This window comes from Oryctolagus cuniculus, chromosome 16 (assembly GCF_964237555.1).
Source record: "Oryctolagus cuniculus chromosome 16, mOryCun1.1, whole genome shotgun sequence".
Taxonomy (NCBI): Eukaryota; Metazoa; Chordata; class Mammalia; order Lagomorpha; family Leporidae; genus Oryctolagus; species Oryctolagus cuniculus.
The window spans coordinates 59,419,647-59,444,110 of NC_091447.1; the positions used below are offsets into that span (position 1 = coordinate 59,419,647).

General features: G+C 75.4%; 1 protein-coding gene across 4 annotated transcripts; it reads left to right on the forward strand.

The window, feature by feature from the left end:
• Positions 1 to 312: 312 nt before the first annotated feature.
• Positions 313 to 24,266, forward strand: PIP5K1C (phosphatidylinositol-4-phosphate 5-kinase type 1 gamma). 4 transcript variants are annotated; one of them, XM_070058593.1, is made up of 19 exons: positions 313 to 495; positions 7,569 to 7,600; positions 8,420 to 8,506; positions 9,308 to 9,438; positions 10,194 to 10,311; positions 11,042 to 11,194; positions 12,620 to 12,919; positions 13,385 to 13,590; positions 14,587 to 14,670; positions 15,766 to 15,814; positions 17,217 to 17,301; positions 17,686 to 17,847; positions 18,388 to 18,526; positions 18,896 to 18,928; positions 19,147 to 19,227; positions 20,505 to 20,625; positions 21,166 to 21,243; positions 22,755 to 22,838; positions 22,914 to 24,266. In XM_070058593.1, the coding sequence occupies exons 1-19, from the start codon at positions 417 to 419 to the stop codon at positions 22,914 to 22,916; spliced, it is 2,025 nt and encodes a 674-aa protein (XP_069914694.1). In that variant the 5' UTR covers positions 313 to 416; the 3' UTR covers positions 22,917 to 24,266. The 4 variants fall into 4 exon arrangements, with proteins under 4 accessions (XP_069914694.1, XP_069914698.1, XP_069914697.1 ...); XM_070058597.1 differs by lacking the exon at positions 22,755 to 22,838; XM_070058596.1 differs by lacking the exon at positions 21,166 to 21,243 and having other exon boundaries at positions 314 to 495.
• The last annotated feature ends 198 nt before the right edge of the window (positions 24,267 to 24,464 follow it).

Genomic DNA, 24,464 nt, shown 5'->3' on the forward strand with positions numbered 1-24,464 from the left:
GACCTGCAGTTGTAATGCGTGACGTAAGGGATTGTGATGCGTGACGTCAGGGATGGAGCCAGGACGTCACCGGCGCTAGGACCCACGCCGATTGCGCACGCAAACCTTGCAGTGACACCGCTGTCCTGCTTCGCCTGGCCGCGCGGGGGCGCTCGAGGCGCTGCCGGGCCCGGCCGGCGCGCAGGCCCCGCCCCCGCGCCCCGATTGGCGGCGCGCGCGGTGCGCGATGACGCACGGCCCCGCCCCGCCGCGCTCGGCCCCGCCCCCGCCCTCCGGCCGGCGGCGCTTGTTGTTCGGCGGCGGCGGCGGCGGCGGCGGCGGCGGCGGCGGCGGCGGCGGCGGCGGCGGCGGCGGCGGCGGCCGAGCAGGGGTCGCTGCCTCGGGCCCCCGCCCGCCGCCCGTGCGCGCGCGCGGCCATGGAGCTGGAGGTGCCGGACGAGGCGGAGAGCGCCGAGGCGGGGCCCGTGCCCCCAGAGGCGGCCGGGGCGGCTGCAGGTAACGGTCCGGGCCCGGGGCGGAGGCCGGGGCTGCGCGGCCTCCCGGGGCGGGGGCGGGGGTCGCGCGCCGGGCTTGGGAGTCGGGGTCCTGCGAGGCGGCGCTGGGGGGCCCGGGTGCGACCTCTGCGCGGGCCCTGGCCTTGGTCTCCGTGCGCGGGGGGCCCCGTGGGCGCGTCCGGCCGGGCGGGGGTCCCCGAGGCCGTCCGGGTCGGCGTGGGGGCCCTCCGACCGCGGTCAGGCGCGCAGACCCCTCGGGAGCGGGGGCGGCCTGGGGGCTACGTGGGGACCCGGGCCCTGCGCCCCTCCCCGCGGCGCGGCGCGCGGAGCCCACGGGGGAGTTTCCGGGGCTGCTCGCCCCCCCCCCCGTCCCCGCAGACACCCCCACGGGCGTCCGCGGCCCTGCGCTCCCCCGGCCTCCTTGGCAGGCGCGCCCTCCGGGCCCCTGCCCGCGGCCATCTGGAAGCCTCGGATGACCCAGTTGAAGGCGCCAGCTGCCCGCCCGGGCCTGGCCGGCGCTCCGGGGTCGAGGGGCTCCCTCCTGCGCCCCCGAGAGCCCCGTCCCCGCGTGCTGGCTTGGAGAAGCCCCCGCGTGTCTCATCGGAGGCCCCGGGGGCCGACCGGGGACAGATGCGGCGTGGGCTGGGGCTGTGCGGGGAGGGGCGGGTGGCCGCAGTCTGGCCCCGAGTCAGGGCCGCCCCAGCCCCAGCTCCCCCACGCCGTCTGCCCGGCTTTGCCCGGCTCCGCGGCCCCCGTGTGGGCGTCCCTGCCCCCCCACGCTGTGCCGGGAGCACCCCCGGCCAGGCAGCACCTGCTGTCCCCAGGCGCGGACCGGCCCTGCGCGCCTGGCCGGTGAGAGCCGAGGCCCCCGCCCCACTCAGCGCGGGTCCGTCCCGTTGGGTTGAGGCCAGCGCTGGGGCCAGGGGGCCGGAGCCCCGGGGTCGTGGGCCTGGGCCCCCAGCTGCACCCACGCCGTGTCAGGGCACGAGTGGGGCCTGCACCCGGGGTCCTGCTGGTGGGGTCAAGGGCACACGGGGTGAGCAGCCGTGTCTGGCGCGCTCCGCGGGGGCGGCGGGGGCGGCGGGGCCCAGAACCGGCAGGGGGCCCTCCCCGCTGGCCGCCGCTGCCCCCGCTCGGCCCACTGCGGGGGTCCGGGGCTGCCTGCGGGTGTTGGGCCTGAGCCCATCCCCGCGGCTCCCGCCCCCGCCCGCCCGCCCGCCCGCGTAGCATCTGCCGGGGACTTGTGTCAGCTTTGCCTTTGGAGCCCGCAGCGGCGCCCGCGGCCGCCCCTGGGGGGGGGACCTTCCCCCGCCCCCACAGCGCTTGGAGACCCCCGCCTGCCTCGGGGTCCAAGCCCACCGGCCCTGCTCCCTGCCCCCGCCTCCCAGGCCAGCCTCAGGGGTCTCCGAGTCGGGCATTTGCTGCCTCAGCTCCTCGGGGTCCAGCTGGTGGGGGGAGGCTCCTGTCGGGGGGGGGGGCGCCCCTCCCCCACCCTCACCAAGGCTCGGTGGCTTCTTGGCTCTGCTCACTGCCAGCCATGAGGGGCCGGGCGGCCCGGGTCCCCCCCGGGCAGGTGCAGGGGCAGGTGGAGCCGTGGGAATTGCTGAGTGGACTGGTGGCCGGGAGGGCTTCCCGGAGGAGGAGGTATTGGCCGAGCAGCGTCGGCCCTGCTTGGGGGCAGCTGGGGCCGGAGAGGGTGGGGCTGGTGTCTTCTCGGGACGAGGGGGCAGCGCTGTGGTCGGTCCATCCAGCCGTGACCCAGCTGCCTCCGTCCCTCATGGGGAGGCCGTGGCCGCCCGGCCCTCGCCAGGCTCTGGGCTCCGTGTGAGCCTCCAGGCTGGGCGCTGTGACGGGGCCTTCTCCCAGAGTGCACTGGGGCCGCACCTGCTCGTACCCGAGGGCCCCCAGGCGGGCAGGCGGGCGGGCGGGATGCCCACGGGGCTGCGGGCTCCACCGTGCGGCCCTAGACGGGCAGCATTTGCTAAGTCCGTAGCAAGACCGGGCCGGCCAGTGCCAGGGGCTGACCAGGGCACATGAGCTGCGGCCGAGCATAGGCCCCGGGGTGGGGGTGCCCCGCCCGAGCCCAGGAGTGACCGCGTCCCGGGAGCCGAGTGGGCCACGCGGGCCCCGGCGGCACAGCCTTGGTCCTGCGCCCACGGGCAGCCCCGGGGTGCGGTGAGGGTGAGCCAGGAGCAGGCCCCCATCAGGAGCAGCCCCGGCAGGGGTGTGCGGCCTGGGGTGCGTCTCCCAGCTCAGCCCGGCTGGACGGAGGGGCCGGGGTGTGGACGGCGCTTGCGGGATTACCGACTGGATTAGGAGGCCGGCCTGGGAGGGGCTGAGCCGGGCGCAGCGAGAAGCCGGGAGGAGCTGTGCCGCACAGTGCCCGGCTGGATCTGCTCAGTGCTGCCTGGGACCCCTGCCTCCCCGTGGACTCGGGGCCCAGCCCCGCTCCTGGCCGGGCTCCCTGTGCCCGCGGGGGAGCCCGGGGCAGCTCCTGGCGCCCGGCTTCCGCCTGCCCAGCCCCGGCTGCTGCAGGCATTGGGGGAGTGAGCCGGGGGTGGGCACCGTTTGTCAAATAAAATTAATTAAAGAATCTGCCCATCAGAGAGACCAGCAGGAGGCTGGGGATGGCAGCCCCCCCCCCCCGTGAGGCTGTGGCCGTGCCCCCCCTGGGTGAGGCTGGGGCCGTGCCCCCTGCCGTGAGGCTGGGGCTCTGCTCCCCGCCCCATGAGGCTGGGGCGGTGCCCCCCCCCGTGAGGCTGGGGCTCTGCTCCCCGCCCCATGAGGCTGGGGCCGTGCCCCCCCCCCGTGAGGCTGGGTCTCTGCTCCACACCCCTCCCCGCCCCCCAGGGCCCCCCAGGCCCGGCGTCAGGACTCTGCTCCCGGCTCATCTGTCAGAGCTGGGGGGGGAGTGGAGCCTGCGGCGAGAGTTGGTTTCTTGTTGACTTCCCGGAGCTCTTTGCATAGCGTGGCCGCTGGGGTCTGCCCAGGTGTGAGTGTCCTCCCTCGGCCGGCGCGGCCCTCTGCACCCGGCACCCAGGCGGCTCCGCCCGCCTCTCGCGCTGTCTGGGACTGGGCCTGGGGAGCTGTGAGCCTGCACCTCCTCTGCCCCGCGGGGGCCCTGGGTGAGGCCCCTGCTGCCTTCTGCCCTTTGACCTCCGCCCCCCCCCCACGTCTTGTTATCCTGCGCAGGACGTCGCGTGGGCCCCAACTCTCGCCCGCTGGCCGGGAGCACACGGGGCGGCACGGACGGACACGCGTGCCTGGCGTGGGCGCCGAGAGGCGAGGCCGGGGCCCTTGGCCAGGGTCCCCGGACGCCACCCACCTGGTCCCCGTGGGGGTCACGTGGCAGAGGGGCCTGGCGGGGGGCAGAGGTCCTCCGCGCGTGGCCCGCTCCCCACGCCCGCGGCAGCCGGGGCCCAGCACCGGAGCCAACGCTGCCTCCCAGGGTGCGCACGGCGGGGGCTGGCGGCCGAGGCTCCGTGGGGGCCGCCCCTCCTGACAACCCCCGCCTGTCTCGGGAGCACACAGGGCCCCCCCGGGACACTCCCGGAGCCCCCCAAGTTCCCCTCTGCCGGAACCAGGGAGGGCTTGGTGCAGCCCGCGCCCCCAGCCCCAGCCCCGCGCCCCCCGAGCCGTGCCAGGGACAGAGGGCTGCGGCGGCGGCCGGGCCCCGGGACGCTCAAGACCCCTGCGGGGGTGGACTCTGCCCCTGCAGGCTCCGGCCGCCTGTCCGTCCAGGAGGGACCTCGGGAAGCCGCCCGTGATGTCGGTCCGGCCCTGCTGGGCGGAGCTCGGGCAGCTTCCGGTTTCCTGCCTGGGGCCCTGGGGCGGGGGAGGGGCCCTGGGGCGGGGGAGGGGCCTGACGGGAACCCCTGCACCTGCCGGCCACCCCCATCTGCCTGGAGAGGCGTGGCTTGTGCAGAGGTGGAGAGGAAGTCCCACCCCTGCCCCCCCATGGGGTCTGCGCTGGCCTTGCCCCGGGCCCCGCCCCTGGAGGCCCCTCCATGGCCCCGCCCCCAACGCTGCCCAGGCCCCGCCCCGTTGGGTCTGCACCCGGCCTCGCCCCTGGAGGCCACGCCCCTGCCCCTGGCTGCGTGGTGCCCCTGCGTGGACGCGCGCACCGTGTGTCCGTCCGTCCATCAGCAGGGCCGTGGGCGCTTCCTCCCCTTTGGCCACTGTGCGTGTGCGGAGCGCGTCCGCGTGCGTGTGCGGCTGGGCCGTGTTGCGCTCGCTCTCTCAGCGCGTGGGCTCCGACTTCTCCACACCTCGGCCCCGGGGCCACAGGCGTCCACTCGGCAGCCACAGGTGTCAGGCAGAGCCCTGCCTGGCCTCGGGGCCGGCACAGCCCCCCCCCCACCCGAGGGCGGCCGGCCCTCTCCGGCCTGTTCAGCGCTGTGGTCCTGGGGGAGGCTGGGGGGCGTGGGGGGGCTTCACTCCCACACCCCCTCCGCGCAGCCCGCTGAGGTCTCTCTGTCAGTCACTGTGGGCGCTGGGCTGCCCTTGGGGCTCACGGAGGGGCCGGCGGCCGCTGCAGGAGGAGTCGGCGGGGAGGCGTGCGGGCCCCGGGAGCCGGCAGCTGGGGATGTGGGTGGGCGCTCAGCTGAACGCCCAGGCCCCCTCCCCGGCCGGCCGGCGGGTCTTGGGGGCTGCTGGGAGCCGGGCCTGGCAGGGCCGCCAGGATGGACTCGTGTGGGGCTGTGTCCATGAGCCGGGCTGTGGAGCGGGGACAGGTGGACAGGTGGCCGCAGGCCTGGGGGGCCCAGCTCCATCTGGAGGCCCCCGGGGGGGGGACTTCCTGCCTCAGGGGACGGAGGGGAGGGGCTGGGGAGGGTGGGAGGAGGGGGGAGAGGACCATCTGTCCGTCCGTCTGTCCGTCCGTCCACAGGCCTAGGGCACGGGCAGGGCCCTGCAGACATTGCCTGCGCCCTCCACTGTCGGCCCCACCAGGGCCAGGGCTGAGGGCAGGCGTGGGGGTGCCCTGTTGGGGGATGAGGCTGGGCAGGGCGGGTGTGGGGGAAACGGGGACGGGGGCCAGCGCCAGGGTCCTCACAGCCAGACTGGGGGGGGGGCGAGAGAGGAGCAAGGGGCCCTAGGGCAGGAGCAGAGGGAGGAGGGTGGGCTCGGGTGTTCAGTGGGCGTGGCCTCGGCCCCGCAGGGCTCCGCGAGTGGGCGTGGCCTCGGCCCCCAGGGCAGCCGGCTCGGCGCTGGTCCCCCCTGCCCGGCCCCACACCCCCACCCTCTTTCCCAGGGCCTCCGGCTGCTGTCCCGGGGCCCCCACACCCAGCAGGCGCTCAGGGGCAGCTGGGGGGGCCTCGTCGGGTGTCCCCTGTGACTGGGGGTCCCTCCCGGGTGCCCAGGCCTCCTGGCCACGGCCTGCATTCCCCACCCAAGGCCCCAGGGGGCTGGAACTGGGCCCTGGCTGGGTCCTTTCCTGCCTCAGTTTCCCTGTCAGACACTGGGGAGAGGCAGCCACTCCAAGCACTCAGGTGGGGGGGCGGGGCTGGAGACCCCCGCAGAGGTGGTCTCCTGAGGTGGGGGGAGGGGTGGCCTCACTTCCAGACCAGGGGCCGCTGCCCGGAGAGGCCCAGGCCCCCCAGGGTCCTTGCCTGCCCTTCCAGTGGGGGCGCCTGCCGGCTCAGCCCCGCCCGGGTCCCCTCCCCGGGTGCCCGCCTCCCCCCTCCCCCTTCCCCTCTCTTCTCCCTCGGCCTCCCCCTCCCGAGAGCTCCAGCCCAGGTGCCTCAGATGGGCTGTGTGTGTCCCCGTGTGTCTCCCCCATGCGTGTGTCTCTCCCGTATCCCCCGCGTGTGTCTGCCCCGAGTCTCCCATGTGTGTCCCCGTGTGTCTTCCCCATGCGTGTCTCCTGTGTCTCTCCCGTGTCTCTCCCATGTCCCCCGCGTGTCTGCCCCGAGTCTCCCATGTGTGTCCCCGTGTGTCTCCCCCATGCGTGTGCCTCCTGTCTCTCCCGTGTCCCCCGCGTATGTCTGCCCCGAGTCTCCCATGTGTGTCCCCGTGTGTCTCCCATGCGTGTGTCTCCTGTGTCTCTCCCATGTCCCCCTCGTGTGTCTGCCCCGTGTCTCCCATGTGTGTCCCCGTGTCTCCCATGCGTGTGTCTCCTGTGTCTCTCCCGTGTCTTTCCCATGTCCCCCGTGTGTCTGCCCTGTGTCTCCCATGTGTGTCCCCGTGTGTCTCTCTCATGCGTGTCTCTTCTGTGTCTCTCCCGTGTCTCTCCCATGCCCCCGTGTGTGTCTGCCCCGTGTCTCCCAAGTGTGTCCCTGTGTGTCTCGCCCATGCGTGTGTCTCCTGTGTCTCTCCCATGTCCCCCGCGTGTGTCTGCCCCGTGTCTCCCATGTGTGTCCCCGTGTGTCTCGCCCATGCGTGTGTCTCCTGTGTCTCTCCTGTGTCTCTCCCATGTCCCCCGCGTGTGTCTGCCCCGTGTCTCCCATGTGTGTCCCCGTGTGTCTCGCCCATGCATGTGTCTCCTGTGTCTCTCCCGTGTCTCTCCCATGCCCCCGTGTGTGTCTGCCCCATGTCTCCCATGTGTGTCTTCCCCATGGGTGTCTCTGTGTCTCCCGTGGCCGGTGCCCCGGAGGCGCAGAAGCCGGTGTGGGGGAGGGGACAGCAGCGCGGGCCTCTGGGGCCGGGGTCGGGTTCCCTTGCACTGTGACTTGGGTGGCCCCCCAGGCCCCGCATTTCACGGCACGAGGTCCTCTGCCCATCGCCCGGGGTCTCTGCCGTCATCCCCTGCCCCCGCCCCCGCGAGTCCATGCAGCCCGGCCCCTCCCCACGCCTCCCCTGGGCCCTGCGGGGTCCTCTGCCTGCAGGGAGCCAGGGGAGGGACCCACTGGGGGTCCCGGGCCGTGCACTGTTCTGCCCGCCCAGCGCGGCCTCGGTTTCCCTGTGAGCCGGTCGTTTGTGCCACGGCACCTGACAGGGATGGGGGCCAGAGGTTTTGCTCGGCTCCCCTGCCACCCCGGGTGGCCTCTCACCGGCCCTGGGACCCAGCGCCCCCGCCCCTGGGGGCGGGGCGACGGCCTGGGGTCCCCAGGCTGAAGCGCCCCCTTCTGTCCACAGGCTCGGGTCAGAGGAAGACGCCCCTGGCGGAGGTGAGTGCCCGCGGCTGACAGGCAGGTGCCCCGTGCCGGCTGGCAGGGCCGCGCGGGGTCCGGACCCTGCCTGGAGCTCGCCCCTCGGGGGCCGCCCAGGGCACAGGAGCCGGGGGCGTGGGCGGCTGTGGGGCCCACAGCCTCCCCCAGGGCGCTTCTGGGGGCCCTTGGCAGCACACGGAGTGTAGGAGCAGAGACCCCACCCCGCGCATGTGTGCATGTGCATGGGCGTGGCTGTGTGTGCGACGGGCCCCCCTTTCTGCGGCCTCCTGAGAGACCCCCGGGCACGGGGCTGCTGGGTTCACGGCTGGGGGACTGCGGGGGGCTGTGGGGAGGTCGCCGTTCCCAGGGGGCCTGCCGGGGCGAGGTCAGTGCCTAGGATGAGCCTGCCCCCTGGTGGCCGCTGGGGAGAACTGGCTGACCCAGGGGACTGGGGAGGTGGGCGGAGCTTTTCAGAGGCCAGTGAGAGCCGGGTCTGGGGGCTTGGCCGGCCGTGGTCCTTGCCTCTCGCCAGCTTCAGTGTCCCTGTGGGTGTCCGTCCCCGCCGCTGGCCCACAGGCTGAGGGTCCACACCTTCCCCAGGGTCGCCTGTGGCCGTCAGGACAGCGGCAGTGGGGGGGGGGGTCCCTGCCTGGAGCGTCTGCCCCCACCCAGACACCACCTGGCCCCTTGTCCCAGCACCCTGGGAGCCCCGAAGGCCGTGGCTTCTCAGGACTCCCAGCCCACTCCCCTCCCGCGGTGGGCACCCCTCTTTCTCGCCAGACGTGGGACCTCCGGGCCCCCTTGCTGCCCTAACGCTGCCGGCTCCCTCGTCCCCAGGTTCCGTCCACGACCGGGCAGCCGGGCCACGGGAAGAAGCTGGGCCACCGCGGCGTGGATGCGTCTGGGGAGACCACGTACAAGAAGGTGCCGGTGCCGGGCCCCGGGGCCAGCGTCCTCACAGCCTGTCCCTGGGGGCAGGGGGCAGCGTCCTCACAGCCTGTCCCTAGGGGGCAGCGTCCCTCACAGCCTGTCCCTGGGCACCCGGGCCGCTGGGGGGCAGGGGCCAGCGTCCCTCACAGCCTGTCCCTGGGGGGCAGCGTCCTCACAGCCTGTCCCTGGGGGCAGGGGGCAGCGTCCTCACAGCCTGTCCCTGGGGGGCAGCGTCCTCACAGCCTGTCCCTAGGGGGCAGTGTCCTCACAGCCTGTCCCTGGGCACCCGGGCCGCTGGGGGCGGACAAGGAGGGCCCAGCGCCCCCAGGCTGCCCCGGCCCCGTGGCTGGACGCTGTCCTGGGCAGCCGGCCTGGCCCTTCTGCACACAGGTCTGGAACCTGGAACCCAGCAGTGCAGGGCGGGCTTGGAGTTGCTGTCGGGCCCCTCCCTGGCCGCTACAGCTCCAAGCCCTGGGAGAGCCTGGGTGCTGGGGTGGGGGGGCCCTGACCTGGGTGCTGGGGGGGGCCCGTCCTGGGTGCTGGGGTGGGTGGGGGCCCTGACCTGGGTGCTGGGGTGGGGGTGTCCTGACCTGGGTGCTGGGGTGGGGGGGCCCTGACCTGGGTGCTGGGGGGGGCCCGTCCTGGGTGCTGGGGTGGGGGGGCCCTGACCTGGGTGCTGGGGTGGGGGGGCCCGTCCTGGGTGCTGGGGGGGCCCGTCCTGGGTGCTGCGTGGCACTGGGTGCGGGGTGGGTCTGGGCAGGGCGGGGCGGGGTCCGACAGCCGCTTTGCCTGCAGACCACCTCGTCCACCCTGAAGGGCGCCATCCAGCTGGGCATCGGCTACACGGTGGGCAACCTGAGCTCCAAGCCCGAGCGGGACGTGCTCATGCAGGACTTCTACGTGGTGGAGAGCATCTTCTTCCCCAGGTGGGGGCCGCGGGGGGGGCCCTTCCCCAGGTGGGGGCCGCGGGGGGGCCTTCCCCAGGTGGGGGCCGCGGGGGGGCCTTCCCCAGGTGGGGGCCGCGGGGGGCATCTTCTCCCCAGGTGGGGGCCGGGGGGGGCCTTCCCAGGTGGGGGCCGCGGGGGGGCCTTCCCCAGGTGGGGGCCGCGGGGGGCATCTTCTTCCCCAGGTGGGGGCCGCGGGGGGGCCTTCCCAGGTGGGGGCCGCGGGGGGGCCCTTCCCCAGGTGGGGGCCGCAGGGGGGCCCTTCCCCAGGTGGGGGCTGCGGGGGGCATCTTCTTCCCCAGGTGGGGGCTCTCCCGGGTGGGGGAACCTTCCCCAGGTGGGGGCCGCGGGGGGCATCTTCTCCCCAGGTGGGGGCCGCGGGGGGCATCTTCTCCCCAGGTGGGGGCCGCGGGGGGCATCTTCTCCCCAGGTGGGGGCCGCGGGGGGCCCTTCCCCAGGTGGGGACTCCCGGGTGGGGGGCATCTCCCCAGGTGGGGGCTCTCCTGGGTGAGGGGACATCTTCTCCCCAGGTGGGGGCGCTCCCGCGCAGGCACCCCCGTCCATGTCTCCCCACCAGGGGCTGAGCCCCCCCATCAGGGGCCGGGCCCCCCGAGGAGTGGCTGTGGGGGCCGAGACCCCGCGGGACCCTCACGTCCTGTGGGCGGGGCTTCCCGCCCCCCGGGACCCTGGGGGAGCCGGCCCCGCCCGCCCTCACGGACCCCGCCCCTTCTCCACAGCGAAGGCAGCAACCTCACCCCTGCCCACCACTTCCAGGACTTCCGGTTCAAGACCTACGCGCCCGTGGCCTTCCGCTACTTCCGCGAGCTCTTCGGGATCCGGCCGGACGACTACCTGGTGAGCGGCGGGGAGTCAGCGGGCGGGGGGCCCCGGGCGGGGGGGCGCTCGTGCACCGCGCCCTAGCTCCCCCCCCCCAGCTGGGACGGCCCCGGGGCACGCGGCGTGGGTGGGGGCTCCCTGTCCCCCTGCCCCCCACCAGCCCCTTGCTCCCGCGCGGGGCGTGGGCGTCTGTCCCCTGGCCACGGTGACCGCGCTGCCCTCCTCCGGCCCGCGGCCCCTGGGGGTTCCAAGTGGGGGGAAGGGAGGCGCAGCGGCCGTCACGGCTGGGATGGAGCTGGGGTCCCGGCCGGCGTGTGCGGGGAGCAGGCGGTGGGCCCAGCCCAGGCCCCCCCCCCGCTGCTCACGGCCCCGCCCCCACCCCACCCCCGCTCACGGCCCCGCCCCCCAGTGCTCCTGGGGTCCCGGCCGGCGTGTGCGGGGAGCAGGCGGGGGCCCGGCCCAGGCCCCCCCCCCCCGCTGCTCACGGCCCCGCCCCCACCCCACCCCCGCTCACGGCCCCGCCCCCCGCTCACGGCCCCGCCCCCCGCAGTACTCCTGGGGTCCCGGCCGGCGTGTGCGGGGAGCAGGGGGTGGGCCCGGCCCAGGCCCCGCCCCCCTCACAGCCCCGCCCCGCTCACGGCCCCGCCCCCGCAGTACTCCTGGGGTCCCGGCCGGTGTGTGCGGGGAGCAGGGGGTGGGCCCAGCCCAGGCCCGCTCACGGCCCCGCCCCTCACGGCCCCGCCCCCAGTACTCCCTCTGCAACGAGCCGCTCATCGAGCTGTCGAACCCGGGCGCCAGCGGCTCCCTGTTCTACGTGACGAGCGACGACGAGTTCATCATCAAGACGGTGATGCACAAGGAGGCTGAGTTCCTGCAGAAGCTGCTGCCGGGCTACTACATGGTGCGGGGCGGGGCCATGGAGGGGGCGGGGCCGCGGGGGCGGGGTCACGGAGGGGGGCCGCGAGGGGCGGGGCCACAGGGCGGGGCTATGGCGGGCGGGAATGGGGCTACTACATGGTGCGGGGCGGGGCCGCGGGGGCGGGGCCGCGAGGGGCGGGGCCACAGGGCGGGGCTATGGCGGGCGGGGATGGGGCTACTACATGGTGCGGGGCGGGGCCGCGAGGGGCGGGGCCACAGGGCGGGGATGGGGCTACTACATGGTGTGGGGCGGGGCCGCGAGGGGCGGGGCCACAGGGCGGGGATGGGGCTACTGCATGGTGTGGGGGCGGGGCCGCAAGGGCAGGGCCATGGAGGAGGCGGGGCCGCGGGGCGGGGCCATGGAGGGGGCGGGAAACGGGGCGGGGCTATGGCGGGCGGGAATGGGGCTACTATATGGTGCGGGGCGGGGCCGCGGGGGCGGGGTCACGGAGGGGCGGGGCCGCGGGGGCGGGGCAACAGGGCGGGGATAGGGCTACTACATGGTGCGGGGCGGGGCCGCGGAGGAGGCGGGGCCACAGGGCAGGGATGGGGCTACTACATGGTGCGGGGCGGGGCCGCGGGGGCGGGGCCGCGGAGGAGGCGGGGCCACAGGGCGGGGATGGGGCTACTACATGGTGCGGGGCGGGGCCGCGAGGGGCGGGGCCACAGGGCGGGGATGGGGCTACTACATGGTGCGGGGCGGGGCCGCGGGGGCGGGGCCGCGGAGGAGGTGGGGCCACAGGGCAGGGATGGGGCTACTACATGGTGCGGGGCGGGGCCGCGGGGGCGGGGCCACAGGGCGGGGATGGGGCTACTGCATGGTGTGGGGGCGGGGCCGCGAGGGCAGGGCCATGGAGGAGGCGGGGCCGCGGGGCGGGGCCATGGAGGGGGCGGGAAATGGGGCAGGGCTATGGCGGGCGGGAATGGGGCTACTACATGGTGTGGGGCGGGGCTGTGGAGGGGGCGGGGCCATGGGCGGGGCCATGGCGGGCTGGAATGGGTTACTACTTGGTGTGGGGCGGGCGGGGCCATGGAGGGAGGAGGCGGGGCTAAGACAGGCGGGGCCATGGGGCGGGGATGCGGAGCCGCGGCGGGGCTATGGTGGGGCGGGGCTATGGCGGGCGGGGATGGGGTTACTACATGGTGCAGGGAGGGTCTACAATGGGCGGGGCCATGGCTGGAGGGAATGGGGCTACTGCGTGGTGTGGGGGCGGGGCATGGGGGGCATGACGGGGCGAGGCTACAGGGCGGGGCAGGCCACGTGGGGCGGGGCCACAGGGCGGGCGGGGCTGGGATGAGGGGTACGTGGCTGGGAGAGGCCCAGGGTAGCGCAGGGCTGGGCCCGGGGTGGGGCTGCTGCCTGTGGGGGCCTGTCCTGTGCCCCTGACGCCCCCGGCCCCGCCCCCAGAACCTGAACCAGAACCCGCGCACGCTGCTGCCCAAGTTCTATGGGCTGTACTGCGTGCAGTCGGGCGGCAAGAACATCCGCGTGGTGGTCATGAACAACGTGCTGCCGCGCGTGGTCAAGATGCACCTCAAGTTCGACCTCAAGGGCTCCACGTACAAGCGGCGCGCCAGCCGCAAGGAGAAGGAGAAGGGCGCCCCCACCTACAAGGACCTGGACTTCATGCAGGACATGCCCGAGGGGCTGCTGCTGGACGCCGACACCTTCAGCGCCCTGCTCAAGACGCTGCAGCGCGACTGCCTGGTGCGCCCTGCCCCGCCCACGCCCCACTGACCACGCCCCCACTGACCACACCCACACCCACCCACTGACCACGCCCCCAGGCCAGCCCCTGCTCAAGACGCTGCAGCGCGACTGCCTGGTGCGCCCGGCCCTGCCCACTGACCATGCCCCAACCCCGCCCCTGGCCCTGCCCGAGTCCCACCCACCCCTGCCCACCCAGGCCCCCAGGCCAGCCCCTGCCCGAGCCCCCTCCCTCAGGGACCCCCTCCTGCCTGCTGCTCTCCTGGAGAGGAGGGGCCGGGACTGCCGGAGCCGTTGTGGGGTGGGGGCTGCAGCCTGCGTCCGCGCCCCTGGGACGGCTGTGGGCCCCTGGCTGGCCCCGGGTGCGGCCGCTGCGGGCCTGGGTCTGGTGTGGTCTGCCGCCATGGCCGGCCCTGCCCGGTCCCTGCTGGGCGGCCGCTGAGCCGTGCCCCCCGCCCGCCCCAGGTGCTGGAGAGCTTCAAGATCATGGACTACAGCCTGCTGCTGGGCGTGCACAACATTGACCAGCAGGAGCGCGAGCGCCAGGCCGAGGGCGCCCAGAGCACCCTGGACGAGAAGCGGCCGGCGGGCCAGAAGGCGCTCTACTCCACGGCCATGGAGTCCATCCAGGGCGGCGCCGCGCGGGGCGAGGCCATCGACACCGACGACACGTAGGTGGGGCGGGCCTGGGCCGGGCCTCAGCCCCCAGGAGGATGGGACCATGGGCGGCCCCCGCCCTCCCCGGGGTCCCAGGGCCCCATGTCAGCGACGGGGGCGTCGCAGTCACCAGCTGGTGGGTCTGGACGCACAGGCCCCCTGCACCCTGAGCGGCTGAGCAGACCCTGGGCGCGCCCTCAGCCTGGGCGTGGGTCAGTCCCCGGGGCGGGGCCGTGCTGGGCACTGCAGGGCGTGGCGCACCCTCCCTGGCCCCACACACAAGACAGCCACCCCGGCCCCACACCCTCCCCATGGCCCTGGTCCCGACGGCCACCCCGGGCCCACGCCCCCCCCCACGGCCCCGGTCCCGGTCCCGGTCCCGACGGCCACCCCGGCCCCACGCCCTCCCCACGGCCCCGGTCCCGACGGCCACCCCGGGCCCACGGCCCCGGTCCCGACGGCCACCCCGGCCCCACGCCCCCCCCACGGCCCCGGTCCCGGTCCCGACGGCCACCCCGGGCCCACGGCCCCGGTCCCGACGGCCACCCCGGCCCCACGCCCCCCCCACGGCCCCGGTCCCGGTCCCGACGGCCACCCCGGGCCCAGCGTCCTCAGGGGAGCCCGGCAGGCTCAGGGCTGTCCCCTCCCTGGTCACCGCAGCGCCAGGCCACCGAGCCCGAGGGGCCTCCGATTCCGTTCCCTCGCACCGTCCCCAGGGGGCCCTAAGGGAGGGGGTGCGGTGGGGTCCCCGTTTCCCGCGGGGTGCGGGCCCCGCCCTGAGACGGTCTTGGTGTTCGTAGGGTCTGCGCGGGGCCCCCGGGCAAGCAGGTGAGCCCGGCAGGCGTGGTGTGGCCTGAGCGGCGGCCGCTGTCTGCTGTGCCCGCACTAACAGCCCGCAGCCTCCCCGTGCCTGCCGTGTGCTGTGTGGCTGCATGTGCACGCGCGGGCCGCGCTCCGGGTCGCTGTGGGGCAGGCGGCCGCGCCGGGCTGACCGCGGCCTCTCTCCCCAGGATGGGCGGGATCCCGGCCGTGAACGGGCGCGGCGAGCGCCTGCTGCTGCACGTCGGCATCATCGACATCCTCCAGTCCTACAGGTGCGCGCCGCCCGGACTGCGCCTGCGCCTGTGTGGGCCGGGGTCGCCCCCGCCCCGCCCACCCCGGGCTGCGCTCCGACTGCGCCTGCGTGGGCCTGAGTGGAGCACCCGCCCCGCCCGCCCCCCCCCCCCCGGGCTGCGCTCTGACTGCGCCTGCGTGGGCCGGGGTCGCCCCCGCCCGGCTGCGCTCCGACTGCGCCTGCGTGGGCCTGAGTGGAGCGCCCGCCCCGCCCCGCCCACCCCGGGCTGCGCTCCGACTGCGCCTGCGTGGGCCTGAGTGGAGCGCCCGCCCCGCCCCGCCCCGCCCCCCCCCCCTCGGCTGCGCTCTGACTGCGCCTGCGTGGGCCTGAGTGTCGCACCAGCTTCTCCTCCTCTCCTCCCTCCCCTGGGGCATCGCCGGAGATGCCCCCAGGACCCGATAGCCCCCTTGGTGCATGGTGAGGGATTCCCCAACTCTGCCCCCCAGGGTTGAGAACAAGGGCAATACTTGGGGTGTCACCTCCAAGGCCACGGCCCGGGTCCTGCCTGCCCCCCCATGACCCGGGTCCCCGCCCACTCCCCCCTCTCTCTGTGGCCCAGGTCCCTGTCTGCTCCCCCCACGGCCCGGGTCCTCCCCGACATGGACGCTGGGGTCTGCTCAGCCACCTCTGGGATCGGGGGCGGGGCGGTCACTCTCGCGCCATATGCGGCTCCCACGCATGCGCACCCTGGGAGGCAGCAGGGGCCCCTGCCGCCCACGTGGGAGCCCCACATCGGATCCTGGCTTTGGCCCGGCCTAGCCATGGCCGCGGTGGGCCTTGGGGAGCGAGCCAGGTGCAGAGCGCAGACCGTGTGTGGGGAAGGGGGAGGAGCGGACCCCGCCCCCGCGCTGCGGCCCTCGCTGGGAGCCCCGGTCCAACCTGTGCTGGGAGCCCCAGTTGTCACTCAGACCCAGGGGGCGGGGCAGCAGGGGCACAGGGGGAGGCCTGGGTGGCCCCTCTTCCTCTCCGCGGGGCAGCAGAGGGGGGCCGGGCTCTGGGTCTCTCCCCGGCCCCGCCCCGCGGTGACCCCGCCCCGCGGTGACCCCGCCCCGCGGTGACCCCGCCCTGTCTGCAGGTTCATCAAGAAGCTGGAACACACCTGGAAGGCGCTCGTCCACGACGGGGTGAGTCCTGCTCTCGGGCGCGGGCGCGGCTCAGGGCCGGAGCTGCCCGCCTGGGGGCCTGTGCCGGGGCCTGGGGCGCCCGCGGCGGGGGGGGGGGGGGCGGGATTGAGCCCGGCCTCCTTGGAGCCCCAGCTGCCGCTCCTCTCCCCAGCTTCTCGCAGTGCAGACCCTGGGGGAGTGGGCGTGGCTCCAGGAGGGGTCCCTGCCACCCACCGGAGACCTGGGTGCGGCTCCTGGCTCCGGCCCCGAGGCTGCTGTGAGCGTGGGGGGGGTGAAAGCCAGTCAGACTGTGCACACGTACAGCGCACACGCACCGGCGCCCCAGCTTGCAAGGCCCTCCTGCCGCTGCCGGCGAGGCTGGCCGCCCCCCCCCCCCCGGCCCAGGCTGCCCCCCAAGTCTAGGCTGCCCCCCCGGCCCAGGCTCCCCCCCGGCCCAGGCTGCCCACCCAGCCCAGGCTGCCCCCCCCCCCCGGCTCAGGCTCCCCCCCCCCCGGCCCAGACTGCCCGTGTCCCACAGCCCAGGCTGCCCCCCCGGCCCAGGCTTCCCACTCCCAGCCCAGGCTGGCCTGGTCAGGAAGGGGCAGGAGAGCTGGGGGAGGGTAGAAGGCACGTCCCACCGTTTTGCTCCCAGCTTCTTGGGCCACGCGGAGGTGCCGTGGCCACAGCTCGCCCAGGGGCCACGCGTGCTGGTGGAGCCCAGCACGGCTCAGCCAGGGAGCCCGCCCTCCCTGGGGACAGCTGTGGTGGTCCCCGCCGGCGGTGCTCCTGGCTGGAGTGGGGGGGCAGGTGCCGGCAGGGATCCTGAGCTCCCCGTCTCCCCGTCTGCCCAGCAGAGCCCGCGTGCTGTCGCTGGTATCCTGGCCGCTTAGGTTCACCCGGCACCCAGGGGCCCGCGTGGAGGCCCCAGGAAGGGGGGCCCTGGGCCACAGAGCTGCGCTCACCAAGTGGGCAGGGGGGTGCAGTTGGCTTAGAGACTGCGTCTCGTGCATTCATTCATCCGTTCCCTGCCTGCAGAATGTTTACAGTGCGGTGGGGGTCGGGTGGAGAAAGGGAAAGGAGCCCCTCCCATGGCCCCCTGCAGGCCTCGCCCCACCCCCGGGGTCCCCACTAGAGCGCCCCGCCCCCGGTGTCCCCACTAGAGCGCCCCGCCCCCGGGTCCCCACTAGAGCGCCCCGCCCCCCGGGTCCCCACTAGAGCGCCCAGCCCCCGGTGTCCCCACTAGAGCGCCCAGCCCCCGGTGTCCCCACTAGAGCAGCCCCGGCCCCAGGGTCCCCTCTAGAGCAGCCCCACCCCGCCCTCTCCCGCAGGACACGGTCTCCGTGCCCCGCCCCCGGGGTCCCCACTAGAGCAGCCCCGCCCCCCGGGTCCCCACTAGAGCGCCCCGCCCTGCCATCTCCCGCAGGACACGGTCTCCGTGCACCGCCCCAGCTTCTACGCCGAGCGCTTCTTCAAGTTCATGAGCAACACGGTTTTCCGGAAGAACTCCTGTAAGCTGCCCCAGGGCACTCTGGGAGGAGAGGGGGCTGAGACCTCCCCCCCACGCCGTGTGCCCCGCCCAGGGGTGGCATGGTGCAGACCACCGAGGCCACATAGCCGGCCGGGCAGAGCCTGGATCTGGGCGCGGCCCGGGCCTGCTCCTGGGCGGCCCTGACTGCCTCCCCCCGCCCTGGTCAGCCTTGACCGCCATCCCCCCTGCAGCCCTGACCGCCTCCCCCCGCCCCCCACAGCCCTGACCGCCTCCCCCCGCCCCCCACAGCCCTCCCGCCTCCCCCCTGCAGCCCTGACCGCCTCCCCCCACCCCCCGCAGCCCTGACCGCCTCCCCCCCAGCCCCCCCGCAGCCCTGACCGCCACACCTCCCCACCCCCCGCAGCCCTCAAGTCCTCGCCGTCCAAGAAGGGGCGCGGCGCGCTGCTGGCCGTGAAGCCCCTGGGGCCCACGGCCGCCTTCTCGGCCAGCCAGATCCCCAGCGAGCGGGAGGACGCGCAGTACGACCTGCGGGGGGCCCGCAGCTACCCCACGCTGGAGGACGAAGGTGACTGCGGCGGGCGGGCGCTGGGCCCACGCTGCGAGGACGCCCCGGCTCCCCACGGAGTCCAGACGAGGGCGCCCGGCAGTGGTCAGGGTCTTGGGGGCCGTTCCCTCGGGCTGTGGGCTTCATTTTGACGCCCTGGGAGGCGGGGCGGGAGCCGTGTGCGGGGCGGGGAGCCGTGTGCGGGGGCGGGGAGCCGTGTGCGGGACGGGGAGCCGTGTGCGGGGGCGGGGAGCCGTGTGCGGGGCGGGGATCCGTGTGCGGGGTGGGGCGCGGGGTGCGGGGCGGGAGCTGTGTGCGGGCGGGAGCCGTGGGGGGGGCAGGAGCTGTGTGCGGGCCAGGAGCCGTGTGCGGCGGCGGAAGCCGAGTCCGGGGGCGGGGAGCCGTGTGCGGGGACCGGATGCCGTGTCCGGGGGCGGGGAGCCGTGCGCGGAGCGGGAGCTGTGTGCGGGGGGGGGGGGGGAGCCCTGTGTGTGGGGGCAGGAGCCGTGTGCGGGCCGGGGCTGTGTGCAGGGCATGAGCCGCCGCCGCCCCTCCCCGCAGGCCGGCCTGACCTCCTGCCCTGCACGCCGCCTTCCTTGGAAGAAGCCACGACGGCCTCCATCGCCACGACCCTGTCGTCCACCTCATTGTCCATCCCGGAGCGGTCGCCGTCGGAGACGTCGGAACAGCCGCGGTACAGGTGGGCGGCGGTGAGGGGCGGGGTGGGGCTGTACAGGTGGGCGGGGCGGGGCAGCCCAGGGGCGGGACAGGTGAGCGGGGTGGGGCTGTCCAGGGGCGGTCCAGGGCGGGGCGGGACAGGTGAGCGGAGCGGGGCGGTCCAGGGGTGGGGCGGTCCAGGGGTGGGGCGGTCCAGGGGCGGGGTGGTCCAGGGGCGGGACAGGTGAGCGGGGCGGGGCGGTCCAGGGCGGGGCGGTCCAGGGGCGGGGCAGGACAGGTGAGTGGGGCGGGGCGGGACAGGTGAGTGGAGCGGGGCGGTCCAGGGCGGGGCGGTCCAGGGAGGGGCAGCTGAACGTCCTTCGCCCCTCACCTGTGGCTGGGTCTCCCGCAGGCGGCGCACGCAGTCCTCGGGGCACGACGGCCGGTGAGACTCCAAGCCCCTCCCTCCCCGCCCGGAGCCCCGCCCCGTTTCCCTGCACACAGGGCCCAGGGCTCCTTGTGACTGTGAGAGCCGCCCTCCCGCCCACGTCCCACCCCCTCGGCCCTGCCCCTTGCCCCCCAGGAGAGCCAGCTGGGCCCGGCGGGAGGCAGGGGGGACCTGGGGTGGCCGAGGAGGGGCCTGAGGCTTCCCGCCGCCCCCAGGCCCCAGGAGGACCCGCAGGAGGTCACCGCGCAGGGGGAGCCCGCGTGCAGCGTGGAGATCATCGTCCCCAAGCAGGCGGGGTGAGTGGGCCGGAGGGGCGGCCCCCGTGGCTGTGGCGGCCAGGGCCGGGCCAGGCTGGAGCCAGAGCCAGGAGCTGCATCCGGGGCTCCCACGCGGGCGCGGGGGCCACCTTCTGCCGCGCAGACAGCCACAGGGAGCCGGGTCAGAGTGGAGCGGCTGGGACTGGCGCCCGGGTCAGGTCCGGGGGCTTCAGCCACGGCGCCCCGGCATTGGCCCCCGGGGCTCCTGTCGGGTCCCGGCCCAGCCCCCAGGGCACCTGGGGGCTTCGGGCCTCTGCGGCTTCCACGGTTCTGCAGGTGCACGGGCTGGAGGGGGCCGAGGCCGCTCCACACCCTGCAGCGCCCGCAGCGCCGGGAGACCCTGGGGCGAGGGCTGTTGGGGGTCTGAGCTGCCGGGCACTCAAGGGTCTCTCTGTTCAGCGTTCAAAGTGCTGGCTTCTGATTTGGAAGAAGCGCCACCCCCACCCCCATATTCTGCTTTCTGTCCCGGGGCGTCCTGCGCGCTGGGGTCTCCTGTCTCCTGCAGGGGCCGCCAACTGCTGCACCCTTCCTCGGCCGTGTCCAGGCCCGGGCGGCCCGTGCGTCCCCCTCTTTCCTCGGCCATGTCCAAGCCCGGGCGGCCCGTGCGTGCCTCCCACCCGCGGCTGTGTCCAAGTCCAGGCGGCCTGTGCGTCCCCCCCCTTGGCCGTGTCCAAGCCCCGGCAGCCCGTGCGTCCCCCCTCCCCGGCCGTGTCCAGGCCCCGGCGGCCCGTGCGTCCCCCTGCCTCGGCCATGTCCAAGCCCGGGCAGCCTGTGCGTCCCCCCCCGGCCGTGTCACGGGGCAGTACTGTCCTGGTAAACGCCAGCTTACTTATCTAATGTGTTGGAAGCTTGGGCACAGGAGGGGGACAGAGCTGTCCTCCGCCGGCTCACTCCCCAGATGGCCACAACGGCCGGGGCTGTGCCACGAGGAAGCTGGGAGCCAGGAGCTCCATCCGGGTCTCCCATGCAGGTGCAGGGGTCCAAGGACTTGGGCCGTTGTCCACTGCCCTCCCAGCCACAGCAGGGAGCTGGATCGAAAGTGGAGCAGCCGGGACTCGAACCTGCGCCCACATGGGATGCGGGCCCTGCTGTGCCCGGCGCCAGTCCTGGGGGGCACTGGCAGGCGCTGGTCAAAGGAAGGGGGTTCGGCCTGCAGGGGGTGGGGCCTGGGTCAGAGCAGCAATGGCCGGGGGCTCCCGCGTCGGTGTCCCTGCTTGGAGTCCAGCCAGGCCCCCGCTTCTGCCCGGTGTCCCCAGGGAGGAGGCCGCCCCTGGCGCCGCCTCGGCGGCCATGGAGGCAGAGACTGCCAGCCACGCCTCGGAGCCCGCCAGCCAGGCCTCGGACGAGGAGGACGCGCCGGCCACCGACATCTACTTTGTGAGTGCCCCCCCCCCGCCCTCCGTGTGCACACGCAGCTGCCCGCGTGCGCACACTGGCTCGCCGAGGCCGCACACGCGTGGCCACACGGCCGCCGCCTCCACGTGGGGGCCGCCGGCTCCTCACAGCCGCCCCGCCGCGCCCGGTGCTGGGCCGTGGGGAGCGGCCTCGGCCTCCTCCCAGGCCGCGGCAGGCATGGTGAGCGGCTCGGCCGGCGGGAGGGCTGCCGGGCAAGGCTGGGCCCCGGAGACCCTGAGCCTGAGCGGCCTCTGTCCGAGGAGCTGCATGTCCGGTGTGGGGTCGGGGGGGGGCAGGGAGCCACAGGCAGGCGTCGGCCCAGAGAGGGGCCGCCCACTGGGGCCGTGTTCTGCCGTGGACGTCTGCGTCCCGCACCCGGGCCGCGTTGGAGGTAGCAGGCGCCCGAGACCCCTCCCCCAGCCCCGCCGCTGCTTCCGCCCCGCCCCGGCTGCCGCCCCGCCCACCCGCCCGCCCACGCGCCCGACTCCTGGCCTCACCCGCTGTCTCTTCCTGCCCGCCCAGTTCACGGATGGGAGGTACTGGATGTACTCCCCCCGCCATCGCCGACTGCGGGCCGTCACTCTGAGCGCCTCGGGCACTGTAAGTGACCGCAGCCGGCCGCCCGGGAGAGGAGCCCCTGCCCAGCGCCCGCGCCCCTGGCTTCCTACAGGGGCCTTGGGGCCGTCCGGCTGCGGCTGAGGTCAGGGCTGTGCCGCGTGTCGCTCCGAGCAGGTGCACCCCGGGGTGCCAGGCGTGGCGGGGTCTGCCTGGACCCCTGCCCGCCCGCCCGCCTCCGTGCTGGGCTGTGGACGTGGGCGTGGACGCCTCTCCCTGCCCAGGCCTGCGGAGGCCGCGGGGCTCAGGGCTCCGCGTGGGCGTCGCTAGCCAGGGACCTGCGGGGGCGCAGTGACCTGCGCAGAGCCTGCGGGCACAGGAGGGGACAGGCCTGCGCCAGCGTTTGCGCCCCAACCATGAAGCCCTTGGGGCTGTGCCCCCCGACCTCAGCAACCCCCCACCCCGTGCGCGCCCGGCCTGACTGCTGGCCTCGGGGCCGGAGGCCGGGCAGCTGTGGGCGAAGGCCCAGGAGGAGGCTGCCCTGGGCGTGGGGGCACCTGCGCAGAGGGCGCACAGCGGGTGCAGCCTGGGTCCTGGGTGCGTCCCGCGCACTGGCGGACGCGTCCGGCCGTTCCGCCTGCTCCCACGTGGCGGCGGGGGGCAGCCCGCAGTGACCCACGGGGCCTCCCTCAGGGTTCCTCTGAGACCCTCTGGACACGGTGGCCGGTCAGCGAGGAGAGCGGGGGCTGGGCGGGGGCCGGTGGGCCCCCACGGAGCAGGCACGGAGTTGGGTCCCCCGGCCCGGGCAGCCTGGAGTCAGGGCCGTGGCTGGAGCGTCCTTGCGGGCAGCAGGCTCCGCGAGGCTGGGTGGAGAGGCCCCGGGCTGACGGCCTGCGCTGGGCTCGAGATGTGACAGGGCCAGGGGCTGGCCAGCCGGACGCGGCCAGCACGCATGAGAACCCCGAGGGGGCGGGCACGGTCAGGGAAGGCGTCGCCTGCCGGCCCTCAGCTGGGCCCAGAGTGGCCCCGGGCAGCCCAGAGCGTGGCTGAGCTGTTCCCAGGGTCCCGGGAGCAGAGTGTGTGTGTGTGTGTGTGTATACGCCTGTATGCCTCTGTCAGTGTGTCTGTGTCTGTCCGTGTGTCTCTGTGTGTCTGTCCGTGTGTCTGTGCCTCTCTGGGTCCGTGTGTGAGTGTGTGTACACGCGTGTGCCCGGGGAGTCCGAGGCACGGCAGCCACGTGGGTGCACCTGCTCCCTGGCTCCCTGCTCCAGCCCCGAGAGGCAGAGCTGGGCCGAGGCGAGGGCGCCGCCAGCTGGCGGTGGATGAGTCGGGGTCCCGTCCCCCGCCCCTGCCCTTCCTCCCTGTCTGTCACCCGCTGTCCTGCCCCTGCTCGCCCGCTACCGCTTCCTGCTGCCCCCACGCCGCCACGGGGCGGGGCCTGGTCAGAGAGGGCGGGGGGCGCTCAGCGCGGGGGCTCTTTTATTTTCTCCTGTCTCTTCCTTCCTCCCTGCGCGCCTCCTCGCACCCTGCTCTTCCGCGCGCGCGCCCGCCCGCAGCCCACCGATGACAGGAGCTGGGTGTACTCCCCGCTTCACTATAGCACACAGGCCCAGGCGGCCTCCGACGGCGAGAGCGACACAGTAAGTGGCCGCGGGGTAAGTACCTCGGGGTCCCCGGCCGCGCCCGCCGGCGCTCACCCAGCCTCTCTCCCGCAGTAACTGCTATGCACTCCCGGACCCGGCGCCCGGCGCCCGCCGCCGCCCCGAGGCGCTGCCCGGCCCCTGGACGGACGCGCACGGCCGAGCTGCCGGCCCCTGGACGGACGCGCACGGCCGAGCCCCCCAGCGCCCGCCGAGCGCCGCCCCCTGCACCCGCCGCTCCGGGTCCTCGCGGCGCACTCGGAGGCTTCCCAGGACACAGGCCGGAGACGCGGGGAGCAGCGAGGAGGCGGGTCTCCCCCGCGGCCGCCCCCGCCCCGCAGCCCGCCCGCCCTCCGCTCAGGTTTGGGGGCCTCGGCGCAAGACCCCCACCCCACCCCACTCCGGCCGCCAGCGGGGACGTGCCGGGCAGGCGGACGCCGCGAGGTCGGAGCGCGACAGCGAGAGTGGACAGAGGGGACAGCGCCTGGCGCCCCAGGCACAGCCGCGGGACAGGCGCCCTGGGGGCTTCCCTCGTGGACTGCAGTGCTGCCCTGCGCCCTGGGGGGGGGCCCAGGCGCCCCTGCCGAGTTCCGGGGGAAAGCCCCCCCCCCAGCAGGTGCACCCCGGCCCTGACAGGTGGCGCCCGGGGGTCCCCGCCCACCGGCCCTGGGGGAACCCCCCTCGGTGGGGGGCTGGGGCCGCTCCAAGGAACTGAGACCTCCCACACTGCCGCCCCCGCCCCATCAGCTCCACCCGCCTGGGCCGGGTCCCCGGGAGCGGGGGCGGGGGGACCGCAGGGACCATGGGGGGCCGTGTCCGCAGCCTGGCGTCCAGACCCGGCGTCCAGGGGGGCCCCCAGCGGGAGACGCCGAGAGCCCCGGGGACCTTGTCAGGCTACAGAGCGAAGCTGGGGGGCGTGGCCTGCCGCCGGGGACGTGGCCCGCCATCGGGGCGGGGCCTCTCCTTCGGGGGCGGGGCCCGCCCTGCCCGTGATGCTGAGCAGGCTCCCGGCGGGCAGCCCGAGGACCCCCACCCCCAGATCTGCAAACTCCTTGGTGACCCCCCCGCTCGCCCCTCCCCCGTGGCTGCTAGCACGAGCGGTGGGCGGCGCCCCACTCCTGTACTGTAGAACCTGGGCGAGCCGGGAACCCCCGCGCGCCGCCCCCGCACCTGGCTCAGTGCAATACCCCGCTCCCGGGGCCCTGCCACGGTACTGTCGCCGCAGCCCCTCAGCCCCCGCCCGCCCCTCTGGTGGTTCAGTGCATCGCCCGCGCCCACCCTGTCCGAAACCGCAGACCTTGTGCGTCTTGCGCGTCCCCAGCCCCGCGGCGGTCTGGGGCGCGACCATCCGGAGCGCGGCTTCCGTGGCCGCCCCCTCCCCAGCCCCTCTTTTTACGTTGAGATGTAATAAATTGGGTATCACCGTCAGCCCCTCTCCGGCTCTCTCGGGGCCCCCGGGGTCTGGCGGGGATCGGGGCGCCGAGCAGCGTCTGGGGGGTGGAATAGGAATTGCCACGGGAAGCGGCTCCCCGGGGGGCCCCACCCCGGGCCCCTCCCAGACCCCGAGTTCGCGAGCCAGCGTCGGAAGTCGCGCGCCCTCGGGGACACGGTCGGTGCCAGAGCGCG

Coding starts and splice junctions, on each gene's coding strand:
- PIP5K1C (XM_070058593.1), top strand. CDS start 417: ATGGAGCTGGAGGTGCCGGACGAGGCGGAGAGCGCCGAGGCGGGGCCC. Junction 14,671..15,765: donor GACATCCTCCAGTCCTACAG/GTGCGCGCCGCC, acceptor CCCTGTCTGCAG/GTTCATCAAGAAGCTGGAAC. Junction 15,815..17,216: donor AGGCGCTCGTCCACGACGGG/GTGAGTCCTGCT, acceptor CATCTCCCGCAG/GACACGGTCTCCGTGCACCG.